This window comes from Podarcis filfolensis (genome assembly GCF_964270895.1).
Source record: "Podarcis filfolensis genome assembly, chromosome: 10".
Taxonomy (NCBI): Eukaryota; Metazoa; Chordata; class Lepidosauria; order Squamata; family Lacertidae; genus Podarcis; species Podarcis filfolensis.
The window spans coordinates 69,990,914-70,002,995 of NC_139612.1; the positions used below are offsets into that span (position 1 = coordinate 69,990,914).

At 47.1% G+C, this 12,082-nt stretch overlaps 1 protein-coding gene across 12 annotated transcripts in view; it reads right to left on the reverse strand.

Moving 5' to 3' along the window:
- NRF1 (nuclear respiratory factor 1) overlaps positions 1–12,082 on the reverse strand; it is a 74,614-nt gene that overhangs the window by 36,889 nt on the left and 25,643 nt on the right. For all 12 annotated transcript variants that reach the window (XM_083572947.1, XM_083572941.1, XM_083572946.1 and 9 more), the window contains exons 4-5: positions 5,636–5,762; positions 2,837–2,977 (exon numbers count right to left, since the gene is read on the reverse strand). In XM_083572947.1, coding sequence (XP_083429073.1) covers positions 2,837–2,977; positions 5,636–5,762 — 268 coding nt within the window. The remainder of the gene's footprint in view (positions 1–2,836; positions 2,978–5,635; positions 5,763–12,082) is intronic.

Here is a 12,082-nt window from a genome sequence, read left to right on the forward strand (position 1 = left end):
CCTGCTATAGTTATTAGATAAAGGATCGGCTGTTTTCAGTGAGGTCTCTGTATGTTCTATGAATGGGCGCAGCAGCTATGCAAATGGCGCTATAGCACCGTCTAGCAATTACGTATAAATATCCCAGGGATGAGACCGCAGAATATCTAAGCAACCGAAAGTGAACAAGATGGATGAGGGAGCATCCATCTGAAAGGCGACACGCTTACAGAAGGATGTGCCATGTAAACACCACCAGGCTTTATTAACGCTGTGGGCAAAAAAAAACCCAAAACAACAACAACAACAACACAGATTCAAATTATGCCAACCACTAAAATGTATGCAAACATGCTGGGTTTGAATGAACTTGCTTCATTTGCATGCTTCATTTCGAAGGTGATGCCTCGGTTTTGCAAACTTTTTGTCCCGTCCCCACAAAAAGGCAAAAACCACCAAAAAGAAAACTAGAGCAAGTACCCGGTACAAGGAAGAAGGACAAGCTAGATGCAGCGAGCAGATCAGGACCACAGCTCAAGAATATAACAGCTTCGCCACGGGGTCCAAGAACAGCAGCATGCTCCTTTGCAATAACTGCTTCTCGTTTCCAGATGGATTAATTAGCGGTCCTCGGGAGCCGAGAGTTTCGAGCCACTTGCAAGCGCTTGTTAAGGGCTCTGGAGCCACCGGGGAGACAATCAACGGGAGCCCTGCATCTCGGCCTGCTCAGGCACGAGGACCTCTCTAATTGCCACCATAACAAGAGTGGAGATCATCACCTCACCATAGAATCCTAGAGCTGGAAGGGACCATGTAATGCAGGAATCTATTGTCCCATGTGGGGCTTGAACCCATGACCTAACAGGCCCTTTTGCTTCCAAAAGCCTTATGGGGATGGGCCAATGCATGTCAACCAAGTGCAGTGCTGAAGACCATATTATTATTATTATTATTATTATTATTATTATTATTATTATTATTTATATCCCGCCCATCTGGCTGGGTTTCCCCAGCCACTCTGAGTGGCTCCCAACCGAGTGTTAAAAACAATACAACATTAAATATTAAAAACTTCCCTAAACAGGGAAACAATGTCACCTCAAGCCTCAGTTTTAATTTCGGCGTTGCCCTGTGCAACATCCTATCACTGAAGATGCTAAGAACTGAACTGGGTGCTTCCGACTAAGAAGTCACGAGCTCTGCCAAAGTGCTCTAGAAAGCAAGCCTTCTGAGGAACTAATAATAATAATAATAATAATAATAATAATAATAATAATAATAATTTTATATCCCGCCCTCCCCAGCTGAAGCCAGGCTCAGAGCGGCTAACAACAATAAAAGTAACGCAGCATTCTAAAATCAACTCCTTCTAAAATCAATTCAAAATCAAATTAATGGCAGCCACTGGGCTAGAGTTCTGTGAGGATTACCGAAGGAGGGGGTCAGACTGTACCTTGGCCAAAGGCCAGGCAGAACAGCTCTGTCTTGCAGGCCCTGCGGAAAGATGTCAAGTCCCGCAGGGCCCTAGTTTCTTGGGACAAAGCGTTCCACCAGATCGGGGCCACTGCCAAAAAAGCCCTGGCTCTGGTTGAGGCCAGCCTAACCTCCCTATGGCAGAGGACCCCTGTGGCCCAGGTTGGGGGAGTCAGGCATGTTTAACCTGGAGAAGAGAACACTACGAGGTGACATGACAGCCATCTTCAAATATCTGAAGATGGAGCAAGCCTGTTTCCTGCTGCTCCCGGGGGGAGGACCCGAAAAAATGGATTCACATGACAATAAAGGCGATTATGACTAAACATCAGGAAGAACTTTCTTATGGTAAGAGTTGTTCAACAGTGGAACAGGCAAACCCAGAAGGTGGTGGATTCTCCTTCACTGGTGATTTTTAAACAGAGGTTGGGAGAGGCATTTCTGGGATTCTTTAGTGATTTCTGCACTGCACAGAGTTGAACTAGATAATCCAGGAATGTAAGCTTTTTCTATATGCAGTAACAGCAGCAAGAATACTATTGGCCCAAAAATGGAAGCAAGAATTACCAACGATGGAAGAATGGAGGATGAAATTAATGGACTATGCGGAACTTGACAAACTAACAGGAAGGATCCGAAACCGGCGGGACCAGAAGTTTACCGAGGACTGGAGTAAATTTACGGATTATTTGAAAAGTATTTGTGACGACCAGACGACGTTTGCAGGTTTGCAAGAAGTTCTGTGAGGAATCATATTAGAAATATTGCAAAAATGGAGGAGGAGACGTGATATGTTAAGAATGTAAAGGCAATATTAAGTTAGGAAATGCGTAAGAAGTGATTAAGACGGAGGATTATCAGAGGTGCTGATGGAAGTCCAAGAAGAATGTATTTGTGATAAATTGTGTGGTATGTTTTATAATTTTGTATGTTAAAAACCAATAAAAATATATATTTTTTTTAAAAAAAGAAAGAGTTGAACTAGATAATCCTTAGGTTCCCTTCCAATTCTTTGATTCTGCCATCCTTCACGGGCGTTCTGAGTAAGCCATGTGTCCGAGGAGCTGCTCGAAGGAGGAGCAAGGCAAACAGGTCTCCCAGGCAGGTGGGCTGACAAAAATATTGCCTCTGGCTCTGGTTATTCTCCCACACTTTGTAGAAAAAGAAGCATCAATGGGAACACCTTATCTCGTACCGTTTAGCAGTCACTGCAGTATCCCCCTGGAGAGAAAGAATTAAGTGTGTCTCGGAGGAGTTGTGTGTGCAACAGAGAAGGCGAGAGGGAGAGATTTTGAGACCAGAGATTCTCCGCTGGAAAAATCAATAGGTCAGAGACAACCAAAGCTCCCCTGAATGGCTTTTTCCACCTTTTCTACTTGCTTACCTGGGTCATCTTGTCCACAGAGACCGGAATCCCGTCGATGGTGAGCGGTGGCAGCTCGGAGTTAACCTCTTGCGGCGCAGGTGCGTGTTCCAACAGAGCGGACTCCAGGTCTTCCAGGATCATGCTCTTGTACTTGCGCACCTGTGGGGAATCAGAAGGGCTCAGGTAAACAAGGCGAGGAGCAACAGGAGAGAAGACGGTGCTAAGTAACGGGAAGGGGGGGTGCGGCCCCCTTCCTCGTGGCACTGCGCAGCAGAGCAAACAACGCCCCAGCTGCCGGATGAAAATACCCACTGGCCCCAAAGCCCTCAGACCAGGAGGGCATGCAAGGGAGATGATGATGAAACTCGGAGCAACACCAACGAGAGGAGCAGTGCGAGGATTTCCAGAGAAGTCTGGAGGAGGGCAAGGACTGTCCCAAACAGCTGCTGGCGTGTCTATTCTGAATCCCTTTTGAACCAGCCCTTGCTGGAGGTCTACATCCCTTGAGAGTGAAGACCATAATAATAATAAAATTTTATCTATATCCCGCCCTCCCCAGATGAAGCCGGGCTCAGAGCAGCTAACAACAGTTAAATAATACAACATTCTAAAATCATTTCATTCTAAAATCAGTTCAAATCAAATTAATGGCAACCATTGGGCTAGAGTTCTAGCTGTGCCCTGACCAAAGGCCTGGTGGAACAGCTCTGTCTTGCAGGCCCTGCGGAAAGATGTCAAGTCCCGCAGAGCGTTCCACCAGATCGGGGCCAGTACTGAAAAGGCCCTGGCTCTGGCTGAGGCCAGCCTAACCTCCCTGTGGCCCGGGACCTCCAAGATGTTTTTATTTGAAGACCGTAAGGTCCTCCGTGGGACATACCAGGAGAGGCGGTCCCATAGGTACGAGGGTCCTAGGCCATATAGGGCTTTAAAGGTTAAAACCAGCACCTTGAACCTGATCCTGTACTCCACCGGGAGCCAGTGCAGCTGGTATAGCAGCGGGTGAATGTGATCCCGCGGCGAGAACCCCGTAAGGAGTCTCACCGCGGCATTCTGCACCCGCCCGGAGTTTCTGGGTCAGTCTCAAGGGCAGCCCCACGTAGAGCGAGTTACAATAATCCAGCCTGGAGGTGACCGTCACGTGGATCACAGTGGCTAGGTCAGGGCGAGAGAGGTAAGGAGCCAACTGCTTAGCTTGGCGGAGATGAAAAAATGCCGCCTTTGTTATAGCTGCAATCTGCGCCTCCGTGGAAAGGGAGGTGTCAAAGATTACACCCAAACTTTTAACGGACGGTGCTGGCACTAATTGCGCCCCCTCAAGAGATGGGAGTTGCCCTCCCATCCTATATCGACCCAACCCAGCCAGAGGACCTCTGTCTTCGAAGGATTTAACTTCAACCGGCTCCCACGTAACCATCCAGCCACAGCTTCCAAACATCTGATCAGTGTGTCTGGGGCCGAGTCTGGATGGCCATCCATCAACAGATAGAGTTGGGTGTCATCGGCATACTGATGGCAACCCAGCCCAAAACTCCGGACAAGCAGGGCAAGGAGATCATTCTCAGGCATCTTTGGGATCAGCCCACGATTTGTTCACTTCTTTAGTTCACTTGCTTCTATCTTTTATCTTGCCGATGGTCCTTCTTCCTCTCTAACTAGGACTCTAGGAGCTGAGTCAGGAACGACACAGCCCAGTGGTTCCCAAACATTTTTGGTCCAATGCCCCCCTTGGTTCCATAAACTCACCCCCAGCACCCCCTTCACCCTCCTATAAAAAGGCATTATTCAGAATAATGGTCTGCACGGCCCACTTAGGAACATAATAGCGCAATAAAATTCAAAACAGCAACTATTAATTGCGCTTTTATTCAAAACCCAATTAAAACTATTTTGGTTTAATTAATTCAGCAAAACTGAATTACCACATTTAGTAAGTACTTCATTGCTGGGTAAGTTCCAAATGTGATGGAGGGGTCTGACAAAGTGATACCAGTTTTCCAATGTCTATTTTGCTGCGGCAAAGAATTTAGCAATTTCCAAAAAATGGATTAGATACCAGCAGAAACTGACATTGGTAACTGCCTGTTGGTTATGCCAAAGTCTGCTTCCATCTGCTTCCATCTTATGACTGGCTCTGCCTTTTTGTGACTGTTGGGCCTTGGTAATTTTCAGCTGTCTCAAGTGGGCCAGGGGGAACCTTACATGCAAACTGACATGAGTTGCAATTCCCAGGAGAGATCTTGGGACTCTCCTTCCTTGGAGGTTTCTAAGAGAAGTTGGGTGGCCCTCTGTCATGGATGCTTTAGCGGAGATTCCTGCAATGCAGCAGGGGGTTGGACTAGATGACCCTCGGGGTCCTTTCCAACTCTACAGTTCTGTGAGCCGCCATAATCCGACAAAAAAAGAACCACTGGGGGTGTGTGGGAATACTAATTCCTCATTCAAAGCTAAACAACAGTATTACCACTTATCTCACATTTTAAGTAACGTAATCAAGCAGCAATTAAGCATCTCAGAACGATGTACGGTGGAACCTCGGGTTGCGAACGTGATCCGTGCGGGAGGCACGTTCGCAACCCACAGCGCCGCATGTGCACACGACGCGATCCGGCACTTCTGAGCATGCGCAAAGCGCAATTTTGCGCTTCTGCGCACGCGCTGAAACCCAGAAGTAACCCGTTCCGGTACTTCCGGGTTCAGCGCGTCCGTAACCCGAAAACGCACAACCCGCAGAGTTCGCAACCCGAGGTATGACTGTACGTAAGTAAAAATAAGTAAGAACCCCAGGAGCAAATCATGCATGGGACTTCAAAGCCTTACCACGTTCTCTAGCGGTGCTGCACCAAACACTTTAAAAACTGGGTTGGGTTTGGAGGGCGAGATGCAGAGGACGATGGCCTGCTGTCCGACGCGGGTGGTGTATTCGTCCAGCGTGGCACGAAGCTTCCTGTTTCAGTGGGCCAAAAAGGAAAGAATTTATTTCCCCTTAAAGACATTTCACTATACATAAGAACGTAGGAAGGGCCTGCAGCTGGACCAGGCCAATGTCCCATCTAGTCCAGCATCCTGTTCTCACAGTTGCCAGCTAGATGCCAGTGGGGAAACCCAAGCAAAAGAAGCCTCTCTCCTCCTGTGGTTTCCAGCAACCAGAGAATATGATGAAAATGATGTATAGATGGTATATTACACCAGCTAAATTAGCTAAAATGTATAAGACAAATAACAAATGTTGGAAATGTAAAGAAAAAGAAGGAACATTTTATCATACGTGGTGGGAACTTCTGGGAAATGATATATAATGAGAGGGAAAAGATGTTGAAATATACATTTTTTAAAAAACCAGAAGCATTTTTACTTGGTATTATAGGTCAGGACATTAATAGGCAAGATGTTAAATTGTTTTTATATGCAACAACTGCGGCAAGAGTATAGTTAGCTCAGAAATGGAAACAAGAAGAAATTCCGACGAAAGAAGAATGGCAGACGAAATTCATGGACTCTGCAGAATTGGACAAAATGACAGGAAGGATTCGAAACCTGCGGGACCAGAGATTTACAGAAGATTGGAAGAAGTATATGAATTACTTGAAGAGCAACTGTAATCAACAAATTACGCTAGTAGGACTACAAGAAGTTTTGTGAGGAGAAATATACGAAGTGTTACTAAGTAGAAAAAGATAGAGATATTGGTTATGAGTTTGAAATGTAATGGGGAAGATAAGAAATGCATACTAAGAGATTAGATTGGAAAATTTCCAGACAGGATTGATGGAAGTCAAAAAAAATTCAATAAGATGTAAAAGTATGTTTAATTACTGTTGAAAATGATATGTTAAAAAACATATATACCGTATTTTTTGCCCTATAGGACGCACCGGCCCATAGGACGCACCTAGTTTTTTTGGGGGGAAATCAAGGAAAAAAATTTTATTCCCCCCCCCCAGGTTTGCGCAGCCATCCCCAAGCTAGAAGAGGGAGACGGAGCGCTCCGTCTCCCTCTTCTGCCTTCAGGGACAGCCTCTCTAGCCTCCATGGGGCAGCGGCTTGCCCCGCTGTCCCCCGAGTTTGTGGGGCTGGCGGGGGGGAGAAGCAAGCTTGCTTCTCCCCCCCCCCCGCCAGCCTCCAGATCAGGTCGGGGAATAACGGGGTGGCGGCGCTCCGCCTCCCCGCTATCCCCCGAGCTTGTGGGGCTGGCGGGGGGGGGAGCAAGCTTGCTTCTCCCCCCCCCCGCCAGCCTCCAGATCAGGTCGGGGAATAGCGGGGTGGCGTCGCTGCGCCTCCCCGCTGTCCCCCGAGCTTTTGGGCTGCAGGCTGCTGCCCGCAAGCTTTGTGAGCCCGCGGGAACTCCCGCCGGGCTTGCAAGACTTGCGGATAGCTTCCTGGAGCCTGGAGCGCGAGAGGTGTCGGTGCGCACCGACCCCTCTCACTCTCCAGGCTTCAGCAAAAGCCTGCATTCGCCCCATAGGACGCACACACATTTCCCCTTCATTTTTGGAGGGGAAAAAGTGTGTCCTATAGGGCGAAAAATATGGTAAACTTGCAAGAAAGATAAAGCCTGCAAGCAATGCCCTCAGGGGAGGGGAGAGGATAGAAAAAATATGAGAGCTCCCCTTAACAGCTAAACTGACTCCTTTTGTCAGAACAAGAGACAACAGACAACAAGCCGGACAAGTTTATGGCCAATTGGTCAGCTTCTGTTGAATCTGGTGTGAAGAACTTGCTCTTTCTTGGAGAGGAGCAACACCAATATGGGTTTACGAGATTTTGAAAAGCAGCGACGAATAATGTAATTTATCTTACAAATTAAATGAAGGATTTGCTTCAGTGGCAGGATTTATGACCTATTGGGTTGCATGCAAATAGGTTGGGTCGCATCCAGCTAAATTCTCTTCGCGGTAGACCAACCCGTGTCAATGAACCTAAGTTAGCCAGATCTGTCCATTCAGAATTGGTCCACTCTGAATATGACTAGCACAACCCAGTGATGGGAGTGGGGTCTTATGTATCACCTTTTTCTGTAGATGAAAAATACTTAATAATAATAATAATAATAATATCATCTATATTGATATCAGGCAGGCACTTTCACTGTACTCTTTCCAGCACCGGCTAAAAAACATTTTTTTACTCAGATTTATAGAATGCGGATGTGTTTTTCGTTTATTGCTGGTTTTAATTTTTTGAAGGTTTTGTTTTTGCTATTCATCTTATTGTTTAATTCTTTTTGCAAAGCACTTTGAGGTTTCTGTTTGTTTTTATCTATGTAAACTTCATGAAACGAGCAAACAATACCCAGTCTCCATGCTTACAGGATAGCCTTGGGTTGGTCACTGTATTTCAGGTTAAACTACCTCATACATAGGGTTGTTTTGAGGATAAAATGGCCAGGGCACAAGAGGACAGAAACCTGTTTCAAATTCCCCAAGGGAAACATGTCTCCCTGCTCAAAAGAATGCTTAAAGGGAGATACGAGGAAATAAAGCTGCAAAAGGTTGTTTATAGTGCCAGGATAGCCATCATGCAAAAAGCACCCCTCTCTGTACAAACAAGGAGCTCTCAGGTACGCCCAGGTGTTTCCCTGTGAGAAGAGAGTTAGGGCAGCGCAGGGGCTAGGAGAGACACAAGGTGCCGAGTTCAAGTCTTGGCTCTGCCATGAACTCACACAGTGGTCTCAGGCAATCTCCTATCTCACGGCCTCAGTCTCTACCTCCAAAATACGGGGAGTAATAATACTAGTTCAACTTATCTCACAGGTCTGCTGTACAAATTAAAGATACAGTAAAAGTAAAGGGACCCCTGACCGTTAGGTCCAGTCGTGGCCGACTCTGGGGTTGCGGCGCTCACCTCGCTTTATTGGCCAAGGGAGCTGGCGTACAGCTTCTGGGTCATGTGGCCAGCATGACTAAGCCGCTTCTGGAGAACCAGAGCAGTACATGGAAACGCCGTTTTCATTCCCGCTGGAGCGGTACCTATTTATCTACTTGCACTCTGACATGCTTTCGAACTGCTAGGTTGGCAGGAGCTGGGACCAAGCAACAGGAGCTCACCCCGTCACAGAGATTTGAACCGCCGACCTTCCGATTGGCAAGTCCTAGGCTCTGTGGTTTAACCCACAGCACCACCCGCATCCCCCACAGTGCCACGTACTAAAAAAAACTGTGAGGGAATAGCCTGCAGTGGGGAACAGGAAGATGCCTTATGCAGAGTCAAACTATTGGTCCATCTACCTCGGTACCATCTACACTGACTGGCAGAAGCTTCTCCAGAATTTCAGACAGGAGTCTTTTACTAGATCCAGCACTGAGGGCCTTCTGTTGGTTCCCTCACTGAGAGAAGCGAAGCTACAGGGTCTGAAGGTCCATGAATAATCATAGTTTAGAGGACCTGGGCCCTAAGGAAGTGAGATTATCCTCCACCAGGGCCAGGGCCTTCTCAGTGATGGCTCCGACCTGGTGGAATGCTCTGTCCCAGGAGACCAGTGCCCTGCAGGATTTAACTTCCACCTGGAAGCTGTTCCACCTGGCTTTCAATTTGAACTTAGCCTGATCTTTTTTTCCCCTTCCTTCCCTCCCCCTCCCCTTTTTATGAAGATTAGCCACTCTGGGATCCCACAGATAAATCTCCCCTGGTCTCCTCGCTGACCCAAACAGGACTAATTTAGCCTGCTAGCCCTGGTGATCATCCAATGTTTATTGGATGGCTTTTCCCCCTAAATTGATTTTTGAATTCTGAATTTATTGTTATTCACATTTTATACTGTATTTTATGCTGTTTTTTGTTGCATCAATTAAGTGTTTTAAATTTGTTGTTAGCCGCCCTGAGCCAGGTTTTCTGAACTGGGAAGGGTGGGGTATAAATAAAAAATTATTATTATTATTATTATTATTATTATTATTATTGGTAGCGGCTCCCTCCCTGTGGAACACCCTCCCGTCAGATGTCAAGGAGATGAGTAACTATACAACTTTTGGAAGACACCTGAAGGCAGCCCTGTACAGGGAAGCTTCTTAAGGTTTAAGGTTTTATTACAGTTTTTATATGTTGGAAGCTGCCCAGAGTGGCTACGGCAACCAGTGAAATGGGCGGGGTACAAATAATTTATTATTATTATATCCCCAGGGCTATAATAAATGCACCACTTTCTAAATTGCCATGTTTCTGCAGGAGAATATGAAGCACACACCCATCTCGTTCTTACTTAAAGGTAAAGGGGCCCCCAACCATTAGGTCCAGTCGTGGCTGACTCTGGGGTTGCAGCGCTCATCTCGCTTTATTGGCTGAGGGAGCCGGCGTACAGCTTCCGGGTCATGTGGCCAGCAGGACTAAGCCGCTTCTGGCGAACCAGAGCAGCGCACGGAAACGCCGTTTACCTTCCCGCCGGAACGGTCCCTATTTACCTACTTGCACTTTGACGTGCTTTTGAACTGCTAGGTGGGCAGGAGCAGGGACCAAGCAACGGGAACTCACCCCGTCATGGGGATTCGCACCGCCGACCTTCTGATCAGCAAGCCCTAGGCTCAGTGGTTTAACCCAGGAGCATTAATTTGGGGGTGCAAGAGCTCCAGATCTTGCCAGAGGTTGCTGGCTCTCTTCTAAGCCTCTTCAACCTTGCAAATGTGCACAGTGAGTCTGAGGTTAGCCCTCGCTATCCGAGGACAGCCGAGTATGTAAACTGATTTTTGGTGCACTACAGGAACATGGAAAGCCGATGTATACCCACAAGCTATGGCCAGGCCCCATCACGTGCATGCAAAACAGGGTGCAAATCATGAAAAGAGCAACTTGTATGCAAATCCGCATATACAAATTAGCACTGGTCCTCTCAACAGACCTGAACGGTGGCCACATGGTACAAACCAAATCTCTTCCTTTCGCTTCCCTGGATAGGGAGGGAATTCCTAAAATGGTTTCCAGCAACTGGGATTCAGAAACATTGCATAGTCATCGTGGCTACAGCCTTAGCCTTGCATTTTGCTGCTCTCCCATCTCACTTAAGTAACAGAAATATTTTTTGAAATCACTTAACACACACACACAGAGAGAGAGAGGGGGGGGGGATTAAGAATAAAGCATAAAATGATCTAGTTTTTGGAAGTATGAAGACCTGGCATTTCAAACTTGGCTGAATAAAAAAAGAATTTAAACCCTCTGCATCCCATCTTCTTATCAACAGCCCCTGCTCTTCTCTGGCCCCATATGAGTCTTTCCCCATCTCCCTCCAGGTCTTTAACCTGCTGACGACAGCCCATGGTTAAGCAAACTAAGGCCCGGGGGCCGGATCCAGCCCAATCGCCTTCTAAATCCGGCCCACGGACGATCTGGGAATCAGCGTGTTTTTACATGTGTAGAATGTGTCCTTTTATTTAAAATGCATCTCTGGGTTATTTGTGGGGCCTGCCTGGTGTTTTTACATGAGGAGAATGTGTGCTTTTATTTAAAATTTATGGGTTATTTATGGGACATAGGAATTTGTTCATTTCCCCAAAGAAAATGTAGTCCGGCCGCCCACAAGGTCTTAAGGACAGTGGACTGGCCCCCTGCTGAAAAGGTTTGCTGACCCCTCGACTAATTAATCAATAGATGTCTTTTTAAACGGTGGGAGGTGTTGTTTTTGTTTGTTACTACAGGGCGAAAATAGGGAAGGGTCGTAGCTCAGTGCATCTGCCTTGCAGAAGGTTCTGGGATCAGTCCCCAGTATCCCCAGGTAGGGCTGTGTTTTTATACTTATATTTTTTCTTTTTCAAAATATAGTACGGCCCCCCACAAGGTCTGAGGGACAGCTGACCGGTCGCCCGCTGAAAAAGTTTGCTGACCCCTGCCTCAGCCACTATGGCCCTCGAGCCGCCCTTATTCCCTCGCCTCCATGCACACACTTCCTGCCCCTAGTCTCTGTGACCATTTTCTTCCACAGCTCAAATTAAAGGAGGGCAGAAGTGAGACCACAGGAAGAGTCACGATTTGGCTAAAATTAGCAGGCGTTGTCTTTCTCCATGGAGCTTTCTTGGCAGGGATATTGGAGTGGCTTGCCGGTTCCTGCTCCAGGTGGATCACGTTTGGTCAAAACTCTCCGCTATGACCTGTCCATCTTGGGTGGCCCTGCACGGCATAGCTCATAGCTTCTCTGAGTTATTCAAGCCCCTTCGCCACAGCAAGGCCGAAGAATTGATGCTTTTGAATTCTGGTGCTGGAGGAGATTCTTGAGAGTCCCATGGACTGCAAGAAGATCAAACCTCTCCATTCTGAAGGAAATCAGCCCTGAGTGCTCAC